Source organism: Pavona decussata, unplaced genomic scaffold (assembly GCF_977016875.1).
Source record: "Pavona decussata unplaced genomic scaffold, jaPavDecu1.1 SCAFFOLD_42, whole genome shotgun sequence".
NCBI classification, from domain to species: Eukaryota; Metazoa; Cnidaria; class Anthozoa; order Scleractinia; family Agariciidae; genus Pavona; species Pavona decussata.
This window is the reverse complement of record NW_028145464.1, coordinates 865834-890804: the sequence shown is the minus strand read 5'-3', so window position 1 is coordinate 890804 and position 24971 is coordinate 865834. Positions and strand designations below refer to the sequence as shown.

The window sequence follows — 24971 nt, the reverse complement described above, 5'->3', positions numbered from 1 at the left end:
AAAGATGTAAATTTTGAAGACTTTCCACAAATCGTCTCCCTACCGGGCTCCCTACGCACCGAAAGAGTGACCGACTCCCCCGAAAACTGACCCCACCCCTCACTCAATGTTGCTATGACATTGCTTTGATGGTCGGATGATCACCCAGCCGTTTTTGTTCAGCAGCGTAACACTGATTGATGGATGTGAGGGGGGAGGGGGGGGGGGGGCGGAAGTGGGGGAGTGAGTGGGAGTAGGGAGTTGAAGCTTTCATGTATAAATTTAATGATGACAAAACTTTGGTTCAAGAATGTAGCTTGTTTGTAGGAACCCCACAAAGGCAAAACAACAAAAAAACTTTCCCTTACTGCTGTAATTCGCTGCTGCTATGGAAAGATATACGTCATCCCTTAGTGTCCATAAATTTTATAAGAAGATTAAGACCTCTATTTGCCGGAAGCAAAGATTCCATTTCCGCGTCTGAGAAAACGGACTGAGGGAGAAGAAGTATTACACGCCACTCGAGCGTGTAATATATATCTATATATATATCATTTTGTGGCGTCCACGGGACCCACAAGATGATATAGAATAGAACCTTGAGGGCAAAATGTTTACGCCCATGTTTTTCCCCTTATACGTCAACGTGAGATTCACAAGGCATAGTGACTGAAGCTTTTGTCACCAGCAACATTGGACAAACCTTTTCAGAAAAATTACACATGGCGAGAATGACTGAGGAATGGAGTTAATTTACTACCAATAGTGAACTCTCGCGATCGCGTTGACAAGGAAAATATCTCAGCAGTTGGCACATCATTATGAAAGCAAGAATCACGATTAAAGATAGCAAGACAAAAACGAAACAAAATAAAAAAGAGAGAAAAATAAAAGGTGGATCCTGACTCGAACTTGGCTCGTGACTCTTACTTGACTCGGACTACGAGTAAACTCGATGAACTTCGTGTCCTCAGATTTATTACATTAAATGTCATAGTGTATTATTAGCAAATTAGGGTCTAATTAGGAGGCTTTGAATGATCTTTATTCTCTAGAACTAACAGCAGCAAGACTTGCAAAATGCACGATCTCGCAGTGAGTTTCGCCGGAGTACATCCTGGGGTGCGAAAAGTTCAAATCACAAAATTTTAAGTAAACGAAATTTCTCAGGTTGAATTTCATATTTGGTACCTAATTGCCACAAGGAGTTGATGGAAGAATTATCAACGAAGTCTACTTTTAGATACAAATTTACTTTGGGGTTCTTAGGAAGCCGTAAAATCTTTCTGCACTTGCGAAAATCGAAAATATTTTATGTTTTCAATAATTGTTTGCTTCCTTTTTGCCATTCTGAAACTATATCTTTAAGATAATTTAGGATTCCCAGTTTCCTATGAGTACATGGTTATCCCAAAATGCACTGAAAATAAGTCTTAACTTGAAGGTAAAGCCATATAATAAATTTTTTATTGACCAAGCTTGTTCGGTCAAGATGGCCTGATATTGGCTTCGTTTCATGCGTTTTTATGGGCCTCGACTTAAAACAGTAAACGCTGCTTTTCTTGCAGGCTATGTTTAGAAAGTTACGTAAAACTGTGGAGACTCAATTGAGTCTGATAATCATTCAAGGAAGTAGCTTGGCGTAATTCTAGGGATAAACTGGTCCAAAGTTGCAACTGAGCTCCGCTGTACGATCTGAGCTACTTCTCTTTAACTAATCAGCGTAGGGTTGTAGAAGAGTTAGTGTGTTTTATGTATTACTTAAATGATAAGAATTCACATTATCGTGAAAACAAAACATGATCTTAAATATTCTGGCGTCGTCCCATTTAAAGTTTTCAAAAGCTTCAAAATCACTTCATAAAAACGCAAAAAAGGACTTGGTCAATATCTAAGAAAAAATAAATAAAAAAATCTAGTTGGCAGTTAAGGAAGTTCTATGTAGGAAGCATATTTCACTAAAGACTACTCATTTCCATTTTTGTTTACTTTATTTCGGCATTCAGTATTTCTCTCCTAATTAATAATCAACCCATGTACTATCCCACTGATTATTTTAGAATCCATTACTGGCTGATCCCATAATGTTAAGATGTCATCTTGAAAAGGGGTCTTGTTTACCTTAAGAAAAAAATAACGATAATAAACAAAGATAAGTCAATACTTTATAAAACACAAAAATTAACGTGTTTGGTTTGAATTAGGTTCTGATCTTTAAACCTACTTAACCGAGGGGGTGGGGGGGGGGGGGAGGGGAGGGTAAATGACTAACTACGCAAAATGTCCAAGCAAAGGGCACAAAACCTTTAGGTGACTTTTACTAAAAGGTTATCGGATATCAGTTTGGTGTTGCCTGGCTTTCTTCAGGGAATGGAATTTAATGTGTACTTGGATCAATATTTTGGCAGCCTGTTGAGAATATCTTTATCTCTCTCTCTCTCTCTCTCTCTCTCTCTCTCTCTCTCTCTCTCTCTCTCTCTCTCTCTCTCTCTCTCTCTCTCTCTCTCTCTCTCTCTCTCTCTCTCTCTCTCTCTCTCTCTCTCTCTCTCTCTCTCTCTCTCTCTTCCTTTCTTTTTCAATTGCGATACAATTTCTTTCCTTGAAGTTATGTTCCCACTCTTGGGTGGATTGACTTGGTTTTAGTTCATCTGGGTTTGACGTTTGACTCTGAACAGTTTAGTTAGTTTTGTCAAATGGGGCTTCGGCTATTTACGTGCTGAACGAAGTGAGTGTACTCTCACGTGAGATTAAAATAAGAGGCATTATTAGTAAAACCATTTGCAATTAGTAAAAGCATTTGCAAGCAGCACCGTGTATATTACCTGGTGAAAACAAAATTGGCCCTTCCTTTGCCAGCACCATTACCCTGATCATCAGTGAAGCACTTTGATGACGCGCCTTTTTTCTTGTAATCAACCATCTTACCATTCTTGGATGTGACACATTTGTTGACGCTCTGTAACAGCAAACGTGGTTTGGTAAAGGAAATAGATTACAACAAGAAACAAGCTAACAGAGTACATAGAGTATGCGTAATTTTTTTTTTGTTGCATTCGCGTTTGTTTATAGCTTAAAGTTATGTGGGACTGGTGTGGATCTATATTTCTTTCGTGCATCGATCAGAAATTGTTACCACTCAACAATAAGGAGGGTTTTAACTCTAGCTCATGCTCCTAACGCCTTGTTAAGGGGGGGGGGGGGGGGGGGAGGGGAGGGATTATAGGTTATACCCTATCCTTAAACTACCTTTTCCCTAAAACATCTTTTGCTTTAAAGTGGTGTTCAATGCTGTGATTGGTTACGGTGATTACTAAAATACTAGCAAAATGAAACTACATGGAAATGACATCAAACGCGGGAAAACGTGTGCAGATTAGTCGCTGTTGGTTTGATATATATACTTCTAATTTGCTGAGAAAGTAGCGCGAAGAAACGGAGAATGAAACTGGCATTCTCTGAATGCAGGATGGCGGAGCACTCCTTGTTTTCGAATTTCCCTTTTGAAAAAGGAGCAATGTTTTAACGAATGCCTGCCTTTTTTATAACAGTAAATTGATTAAGGTAAAATTTGTAGACCGCTGTTTCCCTTACTTGATGCGGAACAAAATATAAATTAAACTCGCAGAAAAACAGGAATTAGGGTTCTTTCCAATTCAGTAAAAGCGAAGCAATTTTTTGACACTTTATTTATTGGCCTTAATTACCTCGCCTGTTCTTTCAACGTGTTTAATTAATTATTACCCTGATAGCGAAAATTTTGAAACCCTTTTTCTCCGCCGCAGCTTTGCACTTGGTGACAATCTTTGTAAGATCCGGGTTTTTACGTTTGATGCCTTTGACGGTGGCAAATTTACGTGGAAGAACTCTTTTCTTTGTCTTTTTGTGTTCCTTGAAACATCCCATAGATTTCCAATAAACTGCAAGATAATAGAAGATATTTCTTACGTCGTCTTCAGCAAGATTAATAACTGTTAATTTAGAAAGATGCAACCAGTTATTTTATTTTTAGCTTGAGTTAGTATAGTATTAAAATCTGTTGTAAATCAAAACAGCGAGAGTGTATTTATATGGTAACTCACTGAACACAAAATCCCGCATTGTCGCTTTCCCGATCGTACGTAACCATGGTTTTGTACATTTAATGTTTATCTTTTAACACACTGTGTAGTCATTCCCGCGTTCCTTATATAGCGTAACTATTTGTCAGTATTCAACTCAGAACAGATGAATTTATTTGTAAAATCATTGATTATTGACAAAAATTCTTACAGTAATGTGTTTCAGTGTACAGCTGAAAGGCCGCTTTTCCACGGGCACCAAAGAAACAGATCCAGCTGTCCTTACTAAGTGCACAGTGACCACCATGAAAACCTTTTTTTATAACTGAAATAGCTTTGTTAAGCTTTGTTAAGCCACGCCCCTCTAATAATTCTCCCTTTTGAGAGGGCACATCCTTTATATAAAGAAGTACAAAAGTTCGAATGCTAGAGAAAAAAACAGCAACAGCAAAAATATTTCAAAAACATGTACAACGAATAGGCAGAGAATTAAACGTTATTTACTGTCACGTTTTAGAAGTGATGTTCATCTTGGTTAAAATAAGATTATACACAACACGTTATAGAAGAGTCATATTTCAGTTCTTGGTTCTTGGTGTGATGGCTATAGAATTAAAAAAAATAAAATAAAATAAAATAACTACCCTTTTTGCTACAATTCCTTCGTGGAAAAAAGCATTCCTTTTTCTTTAGGCCAGAAATTAATAAGGCTTCTACCTCCCAGGGTTTAAACGGCAGAGCTTTATGTATGATTAATGACAATGCAAGAGGGCCTGGGAACTTTAACATGTATATGGCCATGGGTTTATATTGTTCTTATTATTTTCCTTAATAGAGACGTTAAGTTCATCTACTAGTAAATTGCCCTATCTGCAGCTGTCCGATGTCTCATGTTTTAGATGTGTTCTATTGTATGGGCAAACTGGTATTTACGTTTCTTATCCGAGAGGCAACGAAGGGTTGTGTATAATGGCATCTTTGTTGGAGAATGGAAAGGTGTCAATAAGGGCACGACCCAAGGGTCTGTTAGCGGTCCCTATTCATTCAATGTAGCAGTCACTATGAATAGCCAAAAAACGTATTTGTTTAAAGGGAATCGTTAAAATAATGGTAGCGGTTTTGTCAGCAATAACCCTACTAGTGCACAGAAACTACTTTTAATTATGTTTGGCTGCAGATGGCTAGGATGGAAGTGGATTGCAACCAATTTTTTCAAGTTCTTACTGTGTATTTCAGAGAAGTTGCTAAAAATTGATGATTGTTTGTTCTTTCTTCGAGAGGAACCTTTATATTTCCTTCCTGATTTTGTAAGAGTAATTTCATGTTACAAAACAGGTTCTTTGTCAAATATTTGAGCAGTTTTGACCAAAATACAGCAAAATCGCCATGACAGTGCCCCCTTAATGATCTCGATACTCAGTTAATTTCTGTTAACATACTTTTTAAGTATGCCGATGATTCTAATACTGTATTTCCGTTGTGGAAAGACAGAGTAGATCAGTCTTTTGAAGTGGCTGGTAATTTCCTACGCTGGTCGGAGAATAATTCGATGTCTTACAATCCAAAAAAATGCAAGGAACTTACTGTCCGTATAAAGGAATTTAATGTTCCGTTGTTAGAGGTGCATAACATTCCACAATGTAGTGAACTCGTGATATTAGGAGTTAATTACGTTACACGATAATTGTAAATTCACGAGCCACTTGCGAGAAAAGCTAGTGAAGGCCAATAAGTACCTACATGCGGTTAGAGGCCTTAGAAAAGAAGGACTCATTTTAACAATCGCTATACGGAGCATCCACTTTGAATAGTTTTATGTACTCTAAGGTAAACACTGAAGGCTTCAAACTATTGCATGATAATAGGCTCGTATACGCAGTATGTCTTTGAGAACTTGTAAAAAATTATAGATGAGGTAGATGGGCTTCGGATTTTGATACATTTTAAAATATTTTCTGAATAAAAGCACCGATCTTACCCTCCTGACAGTGATCTCCCGTGTAACCATCAACACAATTACACGAATAGCCTCCGGGAGAATTAACACAAGTACCACCATTTTGGCAGGGATCATTCTCGCATTCGTTAATGTCTGGATAAATAAAATTCAGTGTAAGAGCATATAAATCACTTAACATCTAAAATACACTGAAAAATTGCTACAAAACTTAATTAGTTGTAATGACGCTTTTCGCAACGGTCTATTACTAACACGGCTGGCTAATCGAAGATTGCTTACAAAACACGTGTTCCTGGATTTGAACTCGAGGAGCATGCTGCGGAAAATATCTTATTCAGTTTTAAAGTAGATTTTCAGGTAAGGACTGCAATATGTTTGATAATGTAATGAAATAGTTTGTGCGAGTTTTAAAGTTCTTAAAGCAAGGTTATACTTTGATCTCGGCTAAACGATAACCCGGGTCACCTTCCTTCCATGTAAAGCGGCCTGCCTTTTTTTGCATTCGTGTTCAAACATAAGTACTTACCGGTTTCACAATTTTCTCCCTGGTATCCTGTTGGACACTCACAAACGTATCGGCCAATCTCATCTTTACAAGTGCCGCCATTAACACAAGGATTGCTTGCACATTCGTTGATCGCTGAAGGAAAAATCCATCTTGAGCAAATGCTTTAAAAAACAGGCTTTAAATGTTATTTGAATTATTAAACTTCGCTCACTTTGAAATTTTAATCTTGTTATTCTTTCTGTAGTTCTCGCGTTAAAAAAAAATGTTCATTTCGAATCACAACCACAGCAAATTGAGCACTTACAGACACTAAGTTGATAACCAGTAATGTAGCAATGTGAAACTCTGTGACCACGGACAGCAGTCAAAGTGTGTTTATTGTAACTTTTCACAACCTACCAATTGGCTTGGTATTCCTTTAAAAGAGGGAAATGATCGGTTTCCATAGAAATTGCTTTCAATTTGCTTTCTTTTTATTTGGTAGCAGCCGACGCACCAACATAGAACATATAAACTATTTTTAAATTGCTTATTGTTGTTTTGTAATAGACCATTTCTGAGTTGCTTTGAATATCGTCATGAAAGCGAGGGTAAGTGCAAAGCTTTTGTTATGAAAATAACTTTTTCATTCATATGCAAACAAAACTAATTTTCATATGAAAATTTTTGCACTTTGCCTCGCTTTCATGGTGAGGTCCCCAGCAACTCGGAAATGGCTTATTGACCAAAGGTTTGTCCAAAAGGCCCAACTGTAGTAGCATAAGCAGCCTCGTCTCATGCCTAGCGCGCGATGAAATATGTGACGAATTTCGTACCCCGGGATCTCACTCGATTTTGTTCCGTCTAGCCGTCGGAGGTCTCGGTACGTGATTAAATGTGACATTACCCATTCGGCTAATAGGGAGGACACCACATGTCAGATTGTTTGGTCCCAAGGCGATCCAAGGATAAAGTTCGGCTGGAATTATAAGAGCGATTAAGCCCAATGCCAGAGGCTTTATAACTTCCAATAATTGAGCAAAATGTATGTATACCTTCTTGACACTGTTGTCCTTGGTACCCGTCCTTGCATCGGCAAGAGTAACCAGGTTGTTCGTTTAAACATGTACCACCATTTTTACAAGGGGTTGATTCACATTCATCAACATCTAGGAAGAAATAAAGTAGTAGCATAGTTAATGATCAATAATAATCATCAATAACAAAGTGCTTTTCACTTGAAAACCGGAAAGAAATCACCGTACCCAACATACGAGCTAAACTTTAACATCACGTAAGTGAACCCTCTGAACAGTACATTGAACCAATTAGAGGTCGGAGCAAACACATGGAATGGATCAAGCACAGAAATTCAGAGGTTTTCTTTTCTATTAACCACTAGCTAGAGTTGTTTCATGGTAGACCAAAGTTCGAAGTTCGACTTCCTTAACCAATGCAAATGGCCAATTGATCCGCCTGATTTGCCAGTTGCTGAAACCTTAGGCTCACCAGTGTACATTTTTAAAAAGTTTGCACAATTGAAGTGCGATGACTTATTATTCATAACGACTTTTGCGATAAAATTACGACATCATAGTAATAGGCTTTTGTATTTTGTATTTGTATTTTTCATTTACTCCACTTCATCAAATTATATAAGGTCACTTGCGTAAGAAAGGAGTGGAGAAGGGCATAATATAGTTAACTAATTGCAATCCCTTTAAAATTACGATACAATATTTGTTAAAAGAAAAAAAAAGAAAAAGAAAAAGGAAAACCAATTATAAATAATAGAGGAGAAGAAAGACAGAAAACGTTTTACAAGGTCACGTGGCAGTCATTAATACTGAGCAAAATAATGCTGGAAGAGAGCTCGCTTAAATATTTGTTTTGTTGGTTTTAACGAAAAGACACAGGAATATCATTGCAGTAATAGTTACCAATAATAGTAATATAGGCAGACATGAATGTGTCAGCATGAGATATTTCAGAGGAATAAAACTAGCAATTAAGAGTGCGTCCAAAAATTCAGCACAGATCTCAAATTTACTTAATCGTTCCTTGTCCACACGCTGATCAGTTTCATTAACTATATCTACGAAATTTGCACCATTTTTTCTGAAAAAAACTATTTTAAAATCAGCATCTTATAAATTATTTTATAGTGGGAACTTTTTCTTTGAATTTCTGCAAAAATCAGTCAGACACTCGAAAAAATATGGCATCCGAGTCGAAGTAGGTTACAAAAACTCAATATCAAACCTTGATCACAATCCTTTCCAATCCACCCTGCAGGACATGGTTGGCAACTGTAACCATCGTCAGTCAATTTACAGTTAGCTCCATTCTTACACGGTGACGTCGCGCACTCATCCACTTCAAAATATAAAGATTGCACTGATGCCACCTAAAATTCGTCCCGTATTGCTTTACCAATAAACGTTTCACATAACTAATGCATAAATTTCTAATAGTTTTTTTTTTTCTAAATACTGCTTGCATTTTTAAAATTACCCAAAACACTCTCTGTCTATTACGTCCGTAGAGTGTACAATTAGCCAGATTAGACAGAGCCAAAACGACACCATACTTTCTTTCGATTAAAAAAAAAACTTTAACCTTTAAATCTTTCAAACGTTGGAACTCCGGCATTTAAACAGCTACATCCATGCTCTTTGATTAACAGTATGTAAGCTAGCATAGTCTTCTTGAACGATTACCTTATTTTGAAACATTACATTAATTGAGTGTGGGAACGGCAACCATGTTAGTGGACTAAAACAAAAGAACATATTTGCATAAAAATAAAATGTATTTCCCAAAGGAAAAACTTTGTATTGTTTCGGTCCTCCAACATGGCCGTCGTGCATACACTCTATAGGAAAAGAATTAGCGCAAAGTATCTACTAAATAGTACAAACATTTTTTACCACAGTTAGCCCATTGTCCAGCGTAGACAGCATCAAATGAGCACCAACCAATAGTGCTACAGGACTCGTAAGATACTCCTCCATACGTAAAAGGAAAAACACAACAGCGGCCTTGTGGATCATCCGTCTTTTTTCCTGGTGGACATAGCAATCCTGTTGAACAGTAAGCGGATTACCTTTATGTTTTCAGTTGATGCTGAAAAATGCTTACAAAAGTAGGAAGAAAATTGACGAATCTGCCATATCACAAGTTCGCTTACTTTTGTCGCAGTTATCTCCTTCAAATTCATCAGTGCACTTGCAAGAGTATGAATCAGCGCCAGTCATTGTACAGGTTCCTCCATTTTTACACGGGACAGAATTGCAAGGGCTCTCTGAGAAAAAAAGATAGATTCAAAGCATAAGCTTGTGTTTTGATCCTTACTTTCTATTTTTCATTTCTCTAAAAGCCTTTTGAAGTGTCTGCCTGCGTACCTTTTTCACAGTTGTCTCCATAAAATCCCTCTGCACACTGACAGCTGTAACTATCGTCTCCAGTTACATTGCAGGCTCCGCCATTCTTACAAGGGCTCTTTGTGCATGAATTAACTGTGATATAAAAAATGGACCTGTCAGCCTTTTTTGTTTCAAACACCGCAACTATCATCTTTGGCAAATTACATATATGCTCCTTTATTAACAGAAAGTAAACCAGGATTGACTAGGATTGATTAAAAACCCTTATTTTCGAACATAACATCGATTGGAAAATAATTGAGGGAAAGTATCTACTGAATAGTCAAAACATTTTTTTACCACAGTTGGCCCAACGTCCAGCGTAAACAGCATCAAATGAGCACCAACCAATAGTGCTACAGGACTTGTAAGAAACTCCTCCATACGTGAAAGGAAAAACACAACAGCGGCCTTGTGAATCATCCGTCTTTTTTCCTGGTGGACATGGCAGTCCTGTTGAACAGTAAGCGGATTACCTTTATGTTTTCAGTTGATGCTGAAAAATGCTTACAAAAGTAGGAAGAAAATTGACGAATCTGCCATATCACAAGTTCGCTTACGTTTGTCGCAGTTATCTCCTTCAAATTCATCAGTGCACTTGCAAGAGTATGAATCAGCGCCAGTCATTGTACAGGTTCCTCCATTTTTACACGGGACAGAATTGCAAGGGCTCTCTGAGAAAAAAAGATAGATTCAAAGCATACACTTGAGTTTTGATCCTTACTTTCTATTTTTCATTTCTCTATAAGCCTTTTGAAGTGTCTGCGTGCCTACCTTTTTCACAGTTGTCTCCATAAAATCCCTCTGCACACTGACAGCTGTAACTATCGTCTCCAGTTACATTGCAGGCTCCGCCATTCTTACAAGGGCTCTTTGTGCATGAATTAACTGTGATATAAAAAATGGACCTGTCAGCCTTTTTTGTTTCAAACACCGCAACTATCATCTTTGGCAAATTACATATATGCTCCTTTATTAACAGAAAGTAAACTAGGATTGACTAGGATTGATTAAAAACCCTTATTTTGGAACATAACATCGATTGGAAAATAATTGAGGGAAAGTATCTACTGAATAGTCAAAACATCTTTTTACCACAGTTGGCCCAACGTCCAGCGTAAACAGCATCAAATGAGCACCAACCAATAGTGCTACAGGACTTGTAAGAAACTCCTCCATACGTGAAAGGAAAAACACAACAGCGGCCTTGTGAATCATCCGTCTTTTTTCCTGGTGGACATGGCAGTCCTGTTGAACAGTAAGCGGATTACCTTTATGTTTTCAGTTGATGCTGAAAAATGCTTACAAAAGTAGGAAGAAAATTGACGAATCTGCCATATCACAAGTTCGCTTACGTTTGTCGCAGTTATCTCCTTCAAATTCATCAGTGCACTTGCAAGAGTATGAATCAGCGCCAGTCATTGTACAGGTTCCTCCATTTTTACACGGGACAGAATTGCAAGGGCTCTCTGAGAAAAAAAGATAGATTCAAAGCATACACTTGAGTTTTGATCCTTACTTTCTATTTTTCATTTCTCTATAAGCCTTTTGAAGTGTCTGCGTGCCTACCTTTTTCACAGTTGTCTCCATAAAATCCCTCTGCACACTGACAGCTGTAACTATCGTCTCCAGTTACATCGCAGGCTCCGCCATTCTTACAAGGGCTCTTTGTGCATGAATTAACTGTGATATAAAAAATGGACCTGTCAGCCTTTTTTGTTTCAAACACCGCAACTATCATCTTTGGCAAATTACATATATGCTCCTTTACTAACAGAAAGTAAACTAGGATTGACTAGGATTGATTAAAAACCCTTATTTTGGAACATAACATCGATCTGAAAATAATTGAGGGAAAGTATCTACTGAATAGTCAAAACATCTTTTTACCACAGTTGGCCCAACGTCCAGCGTAAACAGCATCAAATGAGCACCAACCAATAGTGCTACAGGACTTGTAAGAAACTCCTCCATACGTGAAAGGAAAAACACAACAGCGGCCTTGTGAATCATCCGTCTTTTTTCCTGGTGGACATGGCAGTCCTGTTGAACAGTAAGCGGATTACCTTTATGTTTTCAGTTGATGCTGAAAAATGCTTACAAAAGTAGGAAGAAAATTGACGAATCTGCCATATCACAAGTTCGCTTACGTTTGTCGCAGTTATCTCCTTCAAATTCATCAGTGCACTTGCAAGAGTATGAATCAGCGCCAGTCATTGTACAGGTTCCTCCATTTTTACACGGGACAGAATTGCAAGGGCTCTCTGAGAAAAAAAGATAGATTCAAAGCATAAACTTGAGTTTTGATCCTTACTTTCTATTTTTCATTTCTCTATAAGCCTTTTGAAGTGTCTGCGTGCCTACCTTTTTCACAGTTGTCTCCATAAAATCCCTCTGCACACTGACAGCTGTAACTATCGTCTCCAGTTACATTGCAGGCTCCGCCATTCTTACAAGGGCTCTTTGTGCATGAATTAACTGTGATATAAAAAATGGACCTGTCAGCCTTTTTTGTTTCAAACACCGCAACTATCATCTTTGGCAAATTACATATATGCTCCTTTATTAACAGAAAGTAAACTAGGATTGACTAGGATTGATTAAAAACCCTTATTTTGGAACATAACATCGATTGGAAAATAATTGAGGGAAAGTATCTACTGAATAGTCAAAACATCTTTTTACCACAGTTGGCCCAACGTCCAGCGTAAACAGCATCAAATGAGCACCAACCAATAGTGCTACAGGACTTGTAAGAAACTCCTCCATACGTGAAAGGAAAAACACAACAGCGGCCTTGTGAATCATCCGTCTTTTTTCCTGGTGGACATGGCAGTCCTGTTGAACAGTAAGCGGATTACCTTTATGTTTTCAGTTGATGCTGAAAAATGCTTACAAAAGTAGGAAGAAAATTGACGAATCTGCCATATCACAAGTTCGCTTACGTTTGTCGCAGTTATCTCCTTCAAATTCATCAGTGCACTTGCAAGAGTATGAATCAGCGCCAGTCATTGTACAGGTTCCTCCATTTTTACACGGGACAGAATTGCAAGGGCTCTCTGAGAAAAAAAGATAGATTCAAAGCATAAACTTGAGTTTTGATCCTTACTTTCTATTTTTCATTTCTCTATAAGCCTTTTGAAGTGTCTGCGTGCCTACCTTTTTCACAGTTGTCTCCATAAAATCCCTCTGCACACTGACAGCTGTAACTATCGTCTCCAGTTACATCGCAGGCTCCGCCATTCTTACAAGGGCTCTTTGTGCATGAATTAACTGTGATATAAAAAATGGACCTGTCAGCCTTTTTTGTTTCAAACACCGCAACTATCATCTTTGGCAAATTACATATATGCTCCTTTATTAACAGAAAGTAAACTAGGATTGACTAGGATTGATTAAAAACCCTTATTTTCGAACATAACATCGATTGGAAAATAATTGAGGGAAAGTATCTACTGAATAGTCAAAACATTTTTTTACCACAGTTGGCCCAACGTCCAGCGTAAACAGCATCAAATGAGCACCAACCAATAGTGCTACAGGACTTGTAAGAAACTCCTCCATACGTGAAAGGAAAAACACAACAGCGGCCTTGTGAATCATCCGTCTTTTTTCCTGGTGGACATGGCAGTCCTGTTGAACAGTAAGCGGTTTACCTTTATGTTTTCAGTTGATGCTGAAAAATGCTTACAAAAGTAGGAAGAAAATTGACGAATCTGCCATATCACAAGTTCGCTTACGTTTGTCGCAGTTATCTCCTTCAAATTCATCAGTGCACTTGCAAGAGTATGAATCAGCGCCAGTCATTGTACAGGTTCCTCCATTTTTACACGGGACAGAATTGCAAGGGCTCTCTGAGAAAAAAAGATAGATTCAAAGCATAAACTTGAGTTTTGATCCTTACTTTCTATTTTTCATTTCTCTATAAGCCTTTTGAAGTGTCTGCGTGCCTACCTTTTTCACAGTTGTCTCCATAAAATCCCTCTGCACACTGACAGCTGTAACTATCGTCTCCAGTTACATTGCAGGCTCCGCCATTCTTACAAGGGCTCTTTGTGCATGAATTAACTGTGATATAAAAAATGGACCTGTCAGCCTTTTTTGTTTCAAACACCGCAACTATCATCTTTGGCAAATTACATATATGCTCCTTTATTAACAGAAAGTAAACTAGGATTGACTAGGATTGATTAAAAACCCTTATTTTGGAACATAACATCGATTGGAAAATAATTGAGGGAAAGTATCTACTGAATAGTCAAAACATCTTTTTACCACAGTTGGCCCAACGTCCAGCGTAAACAGCATCAAATGAGCACCAACCAATAGTGCTACAGGACTTGTAAGAAACTCCTCCATACGTGAAAGGAAAAACACAACAGCGGCCTTGTGAATCATCCGTCTTTTTTCCTGGTGGACATGGCAGTCCTGTTGAACAGTAAGCGGATTACCTTTATGTTTTCAGTTGATGCTGAAAAATGCTTACAAAAGTAGGAAGAAAATTGACGAATCTGCCATATCACAAGTTCGCTTACGTTTGTCGCAGTTATCTCCTTCAAATTCATCAGTGCACTTGCAAGAGTATGAATCAGCGCCAGTCATTGTACAGGTTCCTCCATTTTTACACGGGACAGAATTGCAAGGGCTCTCTGAGAAAAAAAGATAGATTCAAAGCATAAACTTGAGTTTTGATCCTTACTTTCTATTTTTCATTTCTCTATAAGCCTTTTGAAGTGTCTGCGTGCCTACCTTTTTCACAGTTGTCTCCATAAAATCCCTCTGCACACTGACAGCTGTAACTATCGTCTCCAGTTACATTGCAGGCTCCGCCATTCTTACAAGGGCTCTTTGTGCATGAATTAACTGTGATATAAAAAATGGACCTGTCAGCCTTTTTTGTTTCAAACACCGCAACTATCATCTTTGGCAAATTACATATATGCTCCTTTATTAACAGAAAGTAAACTAGGATTGACTAGGATTGATTAAAAACCCTTATTTTGGAACATAACATCGATTGGAAAATAATTGAGGGAAAGTATCTACTGAATAGTCAAAACATCTTTTTACCACAGTTGGCCCAACGTCCAGCGTAAACAGCATCAAATGAGCACCAACCAATAGTGCTACAGGATTTGTAAGAAACTCCTCCATACGTGAAAGGAAAAACACAACAGCGGCCTTGTGAATCATCTGTCTTTTTTCCTGGTGGACATGGCAGTCCTGTTGAACAGTAAGCGGATTACCTTTATGTTTTCAGTTGATGCTGAAAAATGCTTACAAAAGTAGGAAGAAAATTGACGAATCTGCCATATCACAAGTTCGCTTACGTTTGTCGCAGTTATCTCCTTCAAATTCATCAGTGCACTTGCAAGAGTATGAATCAGCGCCAGTCATTGTACAGGTTCCTCCATTTTTACACGGGACAGAATTGCAAGGGCTCTCTGAGAAAAAAAGATAGATTCAAAGCATAAACTTGAGTTTTGATCCTTACTTTCTATTTTTCATTTCTCTATAAGCCTTTTGAAGTGTCTGCGTGCCTACCTTTTTCACAGTTGTCTCCATAAAATCCCTCTGCACACTGACAGCTGTAACTATCGTCTCCAGTTACATTGCAGGCTCCGCCATTCTTACAAGGGCTCTTTGTGCATGAATTAACTGTGATATAAAAAATGGACCTGTCAGCCTTTTTTGTTTCAAACACCGCAACTATCATCTTTGGCAAATTACATATATGCTCCTTTATTAACAGAAAGTAAACTAGGATTGACTAGGATTGATTAAAAACCCTTATTTTGGAACATAACATCGATTGGAAAATAATTGAGGGAAAGTATCTACGGAATAGTCAAAACATCTTTTTACCACAGTTGGCCCAACGTCCAGCGTAAACAGCATCAAATGAGCACCAACCAATAGTGCTACAGGATTTGTAAGAAACTCCTCCATACGTGAAAGGAAAAACACAACAGCGGCCTTGTGAATCATCTGTCTTTTTTCCTGGTGGACATGGCAGTCCTGTTGAACAGTAAGCGGATTACCTTTATGTTTTCAGTTGATGCTGAAAAATGCTTACAAAAGTAGGAAGAAAATTGACGAATCTGCCATATCACAAGTTCGCTTACGTTTGTCGCAGTTATCTCCTTCAAATTCATCAGTGCACTTGCAAGAGTATGAATCAGCGCCAGTCATTGTACAGGTTCCTCCATTTTTACACGGGACAGAATTGCAAGGGCTCTCTGAGAAAAAAAGATAGATTCAAAGCATAAACTTGAGTTTTGATCCTTACTTTCTATTTTTCGTTTCTCTATAAGCCTTTTGAAGTGTCTGCGTGCCTACCTTTTTCACAGTTGTCTCCATAAAATCCCTCTGCACACTGACAGCTGTAACTATCGTCTCCAGTTACATCGCAGGCTCCGCCATTCTTACAAGGGCTCTTTGTGCATGAATTAACTGTGATATAAAAAATGGACCTGTCAGCCTTTTTTGTTTCAAACACCGCAACTATCATCTTTGGCAAATTACATATATGCTCCTTTACTAACAGAAAGTAAACTAGGATTGACTAGGATTGATTAAAAACCCTTATTTTGGAACATAACATCGATTGGAAAATAATTGAGGGAAAGTATCTACTGAATAGTCAAAACATCTTTTTACCACAGTTGGCCCAACGTCCAGCGTAAACAGCATCAAATGAGCACCAACCAATAGTGCTACAGGACTTGTAAGAAACTCCTCCATACGTGAAAGGAAAAACACAACAGCGGCCTTGTGAATCATCCGTCTTTTTTCCTGGTGGACATGGCAGTCCTGTTGAACAGTAAGCGGATTACCTTTATGTTTTCAGTTGATGCTGAAAAATGCTTACAAAAGTAGGAAGAAAATTGACGAATCTGCCATATCACAAGTTCGCTTACGTTTGTCGCAGTTATCTCCTTCAAATTCATCAGTGCACTTGCAAGAGTATGAATCAGCGCCAGTCATTGTACAGGTTCCTCCATTTTTACACGGGACAGAATTGCAAGGGCTCTCTGAGAAAAAAAGATAAATTCAAAGCATAAACTTGAGTTTTGATCCTTACTTTCTATTTTTCATTTCTCTATAAGCCTTTTGAAGTGTCTGCGTGCGTACCTTTTTCACAGTTGTCTCCATAAAATCCCTCTGCACACTGACAGCTGTAACTATCGTCTCCAGTTACATTGCAGGCTCCGCCATTCTTACAAGGGCTCTTTGTGCATGAATTAACTGTGATATAAAAAATGGACCTGTCAGCCTTTTTTGTTTCAAACACCGCAACTATCATCTTTGGCAAATTACATATATGCTCCTTTATTAACAGAAAGTAAACTAGGATTGACTAGGATTGATTAAAAACCCTTATTTTGGAACATAACATCGATTGGAAAATAATTGAGGGAAAGTATCTACTGAATAGTCAAGACATCTTTTTACCACAGTTGGCCCAACGTCCAGCGTAAACAGCATCAAATGAGCACCAACCAATAGTGCTACAGGACTTGTAAGAAACTCCTCCATACGTGAAAGGAAAAACACAACAGCGGCCTTGTGAATCATCCGTCTTTTTTCCTGGTGGACATGGCAGTCCTGTTGAACAGTAAGCGGATTACCTTTATGTTTTCAGTTGATGCTGAAAAATGCTTACAAAAGTAGGAAGAAAATTGACGAATCTGCCATATCACAAGTTCGCTTACGTGTGTCGCAGTTATCTCCTTCAAATTCATCAGTGCACTTGCAAGAGTATGAATCAGCGCCAGTCATTGTACAGGTTCCTCCATTTTTACACGGGACAGAATTGCAAGGGCTCTCTGAGAAAAAAGATAGATTCAAAGCATAAACTTGAGTTTTGATCCTTACTTTCTATTTTTCATTTCTATATAAGCCTTTTGAAGTGTCTGCGTGCGTACCTTTTTCACAGTTGTCTCCATAAAATCCCTCTGCACACTGACAGCTGTAACTATCGTCTCCAGTTACATTGCAGGCTCCGCCATTCTTACAAGGGCTCTTTGTGCATGAATTAACTGTGATATAAAAAATGGACCTGTTAGCCTTTTTTGTTTTAAAGACCGCAACTATCATCTTTGGCAAATTACATATATGCAAGTTAATAAATAGAAAGTAAACTAGGATTGACTAGGATTCTAGGCAGGAGCTCTTGCTATGGGTGGATATCCACCCATAAATTCAAAAACTCGCAGAAAAACTGCGTTACTTTTGTTTCTTTCCAAATTTGGAGGATATGACGTTTATTTATTTAACAAATAGATTTTTATTTGCCGTGCGTCTGTACTCTGATAACGCACAGATGACGTTAAAACGTCGTGAGAACAAATAAGTATGCTACGAGCCGCAGGCGAGTAGCGTGACTGATGTTCTTATCACGTTTTGACGTCCTCTGTGCGTTATCAGTGTACAGACCCACGGCAAAATGGAATCTATTTGTTTTATACAAGACATTTTAACAGATTTCGTGAGCGAGCATCGCGTTGCCTGAGCTGAGTCAAAACTTTTCCAGAAGACTCAGTTTTATACTACTACACACAAGCAATTGGGATCTTCTAAATTAGAGTATAATCCGAAAGAATTACACTAACCATTTTTTCAAAACTAACCTTTATTCCAGAAGGAAATCCTGACACCAAAATATTACAGCATGTAAGTCGGTTCACTGCGATTTGTAATCGATTACTTGCCATTACCGGATTTTTATCGGCGACATATTTCGACAAGTATTTGCTTCGTTTTCACGTCACATCAAAGTTCTAGCTTTCTTATTCTGTTTGAGGTCACCCTTAACGGTCTTTGTCCAATTTTTTATTGGGCAGTTTTCCTTTCCTGCGAAAATTTGCCTGTTTTTGTCCGCTACTCGCAAAAACAGTTCGCAAAACTTTGTTGACCAGTCGCACTGGCTGGACTCTAGAATCTGATCACGTGCGCCGGTCACACCACTCCATGACGTCAATCGTGCGTCTATACTCTAATCACACACTCCTCTAGACCAATCAAAACGCGAGTTTTACACAGTTCATTGTATAATTAACCAATAACATATTGAGTTTGACGGCTGACTCTTGAATATGGCATATACGACAGATTTTTGCGCTTTTGCATGTTTGGGTGAAAAATGGCGTCGGCATTCAGAGCTCCGCGGGTCGATTTTATTCCCGCAAATGATGTGTTAGGAAATATTTTTGGTTATGAAGACTCTCTCGAAGTTATGTTTAATAAAGAGGAGAGCGCTATAGACCGGCAGCAAAAAAACTAGAGCGAGGAATCGAGGTAAGCGCTCAACACAAGCCTTCGCGTCCGTTCGCGAATGCGACGCCATCAAGGACATGGTTTTGAAATGCGAAGATATACTCCTCAGGTTCCTTTTTTTGTATTTGAAATCTCATCTAGTTTTTGAACATTGATTATGAATTCGTATCTGTTGTTAAAAAGCTCAATAATTTTTACTGAAAGCATCTTTTGAGCGATGCGATTCAAGTTATTTGCCCAAGCGAAATCGGACGGGTAATTAGATTCCCATGGAGAAATGCATTTCTCGACTGTGTTTTGATGCGAGTGCATGGGCAAAAAAAAATCATAACTAATTTTTGATCTCTTCTTTTCCAGCCACATTTTCAGGAAATGTTGCTGACATGAGAAGGATTATTTTCCTTTATCAATTTTTTTTTACAATTACATATCATTTTTAAAAAAAGTATTTTTCCTCAGATTTTATCAAATCTTTTTGTTAATTTTTGTGAATTAAGATTTTTTTTTTTAGAAAAGTGCTGGGTTTCTATGATTGGATTTATTTTTTTGCTGAGAAACCCATTTTTTACACTTTAAAATGAGATATTGTAGGCCACATTGCTGTAAATGGTTGTCGAGATATTAAATAAACATTTGATGTGGAAAAATTCGCCCATTTTTGGCCTGAAGAAACCCTTATTTTGGAACATTACATCGAAAGAAAAATAATTGAGGGAAAGTATTTACTGAATGGTCAAAACATTTTTCTTACCACAGTTAGCCCATTGTCCAACGTAGACAGCATCAAATGAGCACCACGGTGTGTTTCCATTAGCAACAGTGGTACAGGAGTCGTAAGATACTCCTCCATACGTGAAAGGAAAAACACAACAGCGGCCTTGTGAATCATCTGTCTTTTTTCCTGGTGGACAGCCACCTGTGACTAGAATAATAAATAAGTATTGTAATAGAATAATGTAATATACGTCTACTTTTAAAATTCATTCGGCATAGTTTTAGGTGCCGTTAAAATTACCAAAATGTGTCCTGAAGAATAGACGATTTTTATTAAATTATACGACCATAGTAAGCAAGATGTCTTGCTGGCAAGTTGGGAAATATTGATATACGTTCAAACACAAAATCGACGTTCATTTTTTACATGACCTCAAAGTTTGCGAAATAAAAAAAAAAAAAAAAAAAAAAAAAAAGAAAAAGAAAGGAAATAAAAAAGGTTACCAGAAAGCAGGTTGAAGTTCAGCATGAGCAGTGTGTAGATGCAGTATGTAAACTTCATCTTTGGATCTGGGAATAAGGCAAAAATAATACTTTGGCACGGCCCCACTAAATAAAACAATCACGTAAACTAACGTAGAGTAAACTAAAAGAAATTGAATTGAGATGCTCATTTAGCTTAGTGCGCAAAAAGAAAATCATTCTATTATTATTATTATTATTATTATTATTAATATTGCTTAAAAGAAAATAAATCAATTTATTATATCTGTCAGTTAGTGCGCGAGGTGTGTTTGGTCGATTTTCCGGGCCGTATTTCACTGTACGGTCCGCTAAATTTGAAAGCTGTTCCTTTTCCACGCGCCCGATTAACCTCAGTTATATAATAACTGAAATATCTTACAAGCCTCGTTCGTAAATAATATGCCCGGTGTCCGTGTTAGGACGGATAAGGCTAATTTCGGCTTTTCACCGATACCCTGATTTTTTTTTTCTACAAATATATCAATCATTATATCCCATTAACAAATATCACATTTACTGAGCTCAATGTGATTTTTTTATTAAGTACGTTCCTCAATTATTAAAGACGTTACGAAAATAGTTTTCAAATGTCACGCAACCTGAATTATAGTTTTTCTCTGTCAGATCCGTCACGTACTTGGGTTTGCCCACGAATCTCGTAGCTCCAGGGTAAAAGAGTGAAATAATTCCTCGTGCTCCGGATGTTTTTTCACCCTTAAAGTTAAGAATTTTTGTTTTCGCATTAACTTTGCATTATTCAGTCTGGGTTAGCAGCGGTAGAACTGAAAGGAAACTTCAAATATTCTGTGAAGATGATTTTTTTGGAATAAAGAAAAGCTGCATAAAGAATTAAAGAAAAAAAAATTCAAAACGAATAAAGTTAAATTAAAACGAACAGGAAAGGACCCACCATACCTTAAATTTTGTGCTATGTAAGAATCGGACGCAATCCAATAATCTGTGATTACTACTAGTTGTATTTGTAAAAGAGTTCGGTTCAGAGCTGTCTCTATTGGTCTGACGGCTTTAAGTTTAGTTTCGATTGAAATCCGTAAATATTAGGGAAATTGCGGAGCTCTGTACTGTACGCAGCTTAAAGTGTCCACAAATTTGTATTCCATACATTAGCAGTATGCAGGGTATCTGAACCATGAACCTACTTTAATGATCCCTGTCTTAGACCTTACCTGAGTTGAATACGGCAAGGGAACCGATCCTCAAGTTATCAAATCTAACAAACATTTTGTAATTGATTATTTTCCAATTTTAGTAACATTTTTTTGCTGAGACCAATTAAAGCTATGAGCACGTAAGTAAAGGTGCTAATTAAAATATGCCATCATTGTAGTGAGTAATTAAAAAAGAACTTTTCTTAGTTTGGCTTAGATTTTTCCTGACATTTTGATAAGAGAACATTTGTCTGAAACAGATTTAATTCTCGTCTACTTAACAAAGTACTTTCAAAATTTTCAAACAGCAAGTCACAAAAGTACTTTTAAAATTCAATTAAGCTATCGATATAATCTTAGGGACGGCCAACTGAAAGTGTTCTTTCCACAATTACAAACAAAGCGGACAATATATTTATTAACACCTTACTTTTCCTATTAAACAACGGGTATCAGTTTTGAAGCTGTAAGTCAGTTAATGTACAAATCAGGAGATCAATGTTGTTTAGCGCCCTAAAAAACCTAAATATAGCTCCGATCTTTATCGTAATTGAGCAAAACTTAAAAACGAACCGTTTGCAGACATAAATTTGAAAAAAATTAGCTAGCTTGTTGGTAAGCGGGAAAAGAATCCATTTACTTAACACGCTGATTTTCGTGGATGAACAAAGTCAGTCAAGTATTAGAATTGAGATGAGTCCTCCGCGTAAACGAACAAGGAATAGTTTTAAAGCTGGGCAAAACATTTTTGTCCATCATGCCCTTAGAAGGAGTAAGAGCTCTCCGGTGTTAGCTATTTTTTGCGCCTTGTAGAATTGTAGGATAAAGGTCTTGTTGAGAAGGGTTTTTTTTTGTTATGAGCCGATAATTAATTTTCGTTGGCCTTTCTCTCATACTAAGATTATTATGAAAATCAGTAAAATAACAAAAAAAAAATTCCAGATATGAAAGGTTTGTCTGTGTTCTAGTTGATTTATACAACAAAGCAGCTGAGGAAAGACGTAAGAAAAAACACAAGTCAGGAAAGGATACGATTTTTCATCTCTTACAATGTAGAAATGGAAGATCGACAATGATGTGACTGCCAGAAAATTGTTTTATTGGTTAATTCTAGAAACAGGATTGCGTGGGCTGTATTTCTACAAGTTGGGTAGGCATCTTGTTCGAATGAGCAATGCTGGTTCTACTTAGGATGGCCGATTGAGGAAAGATCATAAGTTTTCATCTACTCTGCTGGATTCAAATGAATGTTGAACTGTGACGATCAAAATGAACGCCAAAGAAGTATAGCGTACTCGAGACGTCTTTCGAACCGGTTTATTCCAAAAAAAATTTCCAGTTTATAAAAATAAATTTTTTGACTCAAAGTCAAATTGAAATTTTGGTTTTGGTTTGAGAGGAAGGCCGCAACCGAATACAGTCAACTCTCGCCTTGCGGACACCTTGCTATTACGGACATCTCGATAATACGGGCATCAGCTAAATCCCATGCAAGATAGAGTACAGACGTTTGACTGAAATAAATTCTCGCTATTAAGGACACTAACTTGCGGCTCCGAGGGTGTCCGCAATAAAGGGAGATGACTGTACATGTAGCAAGTCAAAGTTTGGTCTACTCACAAAAGCTCAATTGCTAGTGAGATTTAGTTCTTACTCTGAGTATTCCTCAACTTGCAAGTCGACCACAACATTAAAAAACTAACCCGAGTTGCGTGGGACGAGGACATCCTGACGAGAATATTTAAGATCTGAAGTACTTCAAACAGTCGTCTTCTGTTTCCCAAGATCGGTTAAGGACCATCAAAGCGACATCTATGTACACTCAGTAACACAGCTTGATCTGTTTGTATTCTCTAGCAGAAATCTTAAGTCGCATCGGAAAATTTCAAGGAACCGATCACCTTTTTCCCAAATTAACAGCCTTTCAGAAAATACTAGGTGGTCTCCTTTTGCTCTCTTGACATATTTCTTCACTTCAAAAACAAAGTAGATTGATTTTCCATGTCACTTATTTTAAACAAGCTTTAGGCTAGGTATTAAACCACCAAAGAAAACGTTAGTATTTGTTCAGAGTTTAATCCGACTTTTTGAGGTGATTAAATATATTAATGCCTCGTTAACAGATACTGACCGAAATGAACGGTTTGGTGATGGGTAAGTGAGTCTTCTGTAGCTCAGTTGTAGAGCATCCAAACTAGTAATCGGAAGGTCTTAGGTTCGACTCCTGATAGGAGCACTCGGATTTCTTTTTTCCGAGTATGCTTATGTCAGTTTCTAGAATAATACATCATTCTCCATATTCAAGCTGTTTGAAAAAGGGATGAAATTTTGGCAACACCCGCAATGTATAGATAAATTGTAGAGTCCCCAAAGGTAAATTGGGTAGTTTTTAGGTCACCTTGTAAACCATCTCGCCAACAACGAACAAAATGGCATTGAGCTCAGTAAATATGGTATTCGTTCATTGGATATAATGATTGATGTTCATAGAAAAAAATGAACGAAATCGTTGAAAAGCAATAATTTGTCTGATCCGTTCTATTGCGGACAGCCTCTTAACACTTTAAGAACTAGATAGACGAAGATGATAACTGGCTCAGAAACCTTAGACATTAGGTACAATGAAAACTTAATAAGCTAGCAGATCCCTGTCTTAGACCTTACCTGAGTTGTGTACAGCAAGGTAACCGATCCTGAAGTGATCAAATCTCACAAACATTTGGTAATTGATTATTTTCAATTTTTAGGAACATTTTTGTTTTTTTGCTGAGACCAATTAAAGCTGTGGGCACGTAAGCAAAGGTGCTAATTAAAATCTGCAATAATTGTAGTGAGTAATTAAAAAAGAACTTTTCTTAGTTTGGCTTAGATATTTCCTGACATTTTAATAAGAGAATATTTGTCTGAAACAGATTTAATCCTCGTCTATTCAATAAAGTACTTTCAAGATTTTCAGACAGCAAGTCACAAAATTACAAATTCAATTAAGCTATCGTTATAATCTTAGAGACGGACAACTGAAAGTCTCCTTTCCACAATTACAAACAAAGCAGACAAAATATTCATTAAGACTTTACTAGTACCTGTTAAACAACGGGTATCAGTTTTAAAGCTGTAAGTCAGTTTATGCACAAATCAGGAGATCAATGTTTAAAATCCTAAATATAGTTCCGATCTTTATCGTAATTGAGCAAAAATGAAAAGCGAGTGAATTGCAGACTTGCATCAATCTGAAAACTTAGCTAGCTTGTTGATAAGCGGGATATGAATCCACTTACTTGGCACGCCGATTTTTGTGGACGAACAAAGCACAGTATTAGAATTGAGATGAGTCCTCCTCGTTAGTATTTCTTCAGAATTTAATCCGAATTTTAT

The 24971-nt window shown here is 37.5% G+C and overlaps 1 protein-coding gene across 1 annotated transcript; it reads right to left on the bottom strand.

Moving 5' to 3' along the window:
* Window positions 1-1951: 1951 nt before the first annotated feature.
* LOC146482862 (uncharacterized) lies at window positions 1952-24290 on the bottom strand. The gene is made up of 42 exons (XM_085106694.1): window positions 24261-24290; window positions 20407-20472; window positions 19940-20110; window positions 17838-17951; window positions 17625-17738; window positions 17365-17517; window positions 17044-17157; window positions 16830-16943; window positions 16570-16722; window positions 16249-16362; window positions 15775-15927; window positions 15454-15567; window positions 15240-15353; window positions 14980-15132; window positions 14659-14772; window positions 14445-14558; window positions 14185-14337; window positions 13864-13977; window positions 13650-13763; window positions 13390-13542; window positions 13069-13182; window positions 12855-12968; window positions 12595-12747; window positions 12274-12387; window positions 12060-12173; window positions 11800-11952; window positions 11479-11592; window positions 11265-11378; window positions 11005-11157; window positions 10684-10797; window positions 10470-10583; window positions 10210-10362; window positions 9889-10002; window positions 9675-9788; window positions 9415-9567; window positions 8747-8860; window positions 7540-7653; window positions 6524-6637; window positions 6016-6129; window positions 3721-3896; window positions 2802-2935; window positions 1952-2100 (listed from the first exon to the last, which is right to left on the bottom strand). Exons 2-42 carry the CDS (start codon window positions 20462-20464, stop codon window positions 2097-2099), a joined length of 5076 nt encoding a protein of 1691 aa, XP_084962820.1. The 5' UTR covers window positions 20465-20472; window positions 24261-24290; the 3' UTR covers window positions 1952-2096.
* Window positions 24291-24971: the final 681 nt, after the last annotated feature.

Bases quoted from the DNA above. Each gene is read 5' to 3' on its own strand.
- LOC146482862 (XM_085106694.1), bottom strand. From the start codon at position 20,464: ATGAAGTTTACATACTGCATCTACACACTGCTCATGCTGAACTTCAAC. The intron at 15,928-16,248 runs GTAGGCACGCAG...ACTGTTCAACAG, and splicing joins TGGAGACAACTGTGAAAAAG to GACTGCCATGTCCACCAGGA. The intron at 9,568-9,674 runs GTAAGCGAACTT...ACTGTTCAACAG, and splicing joins AGGAGATAACTGCGACAAAA to GATTGCTATGTCCACCAGGA.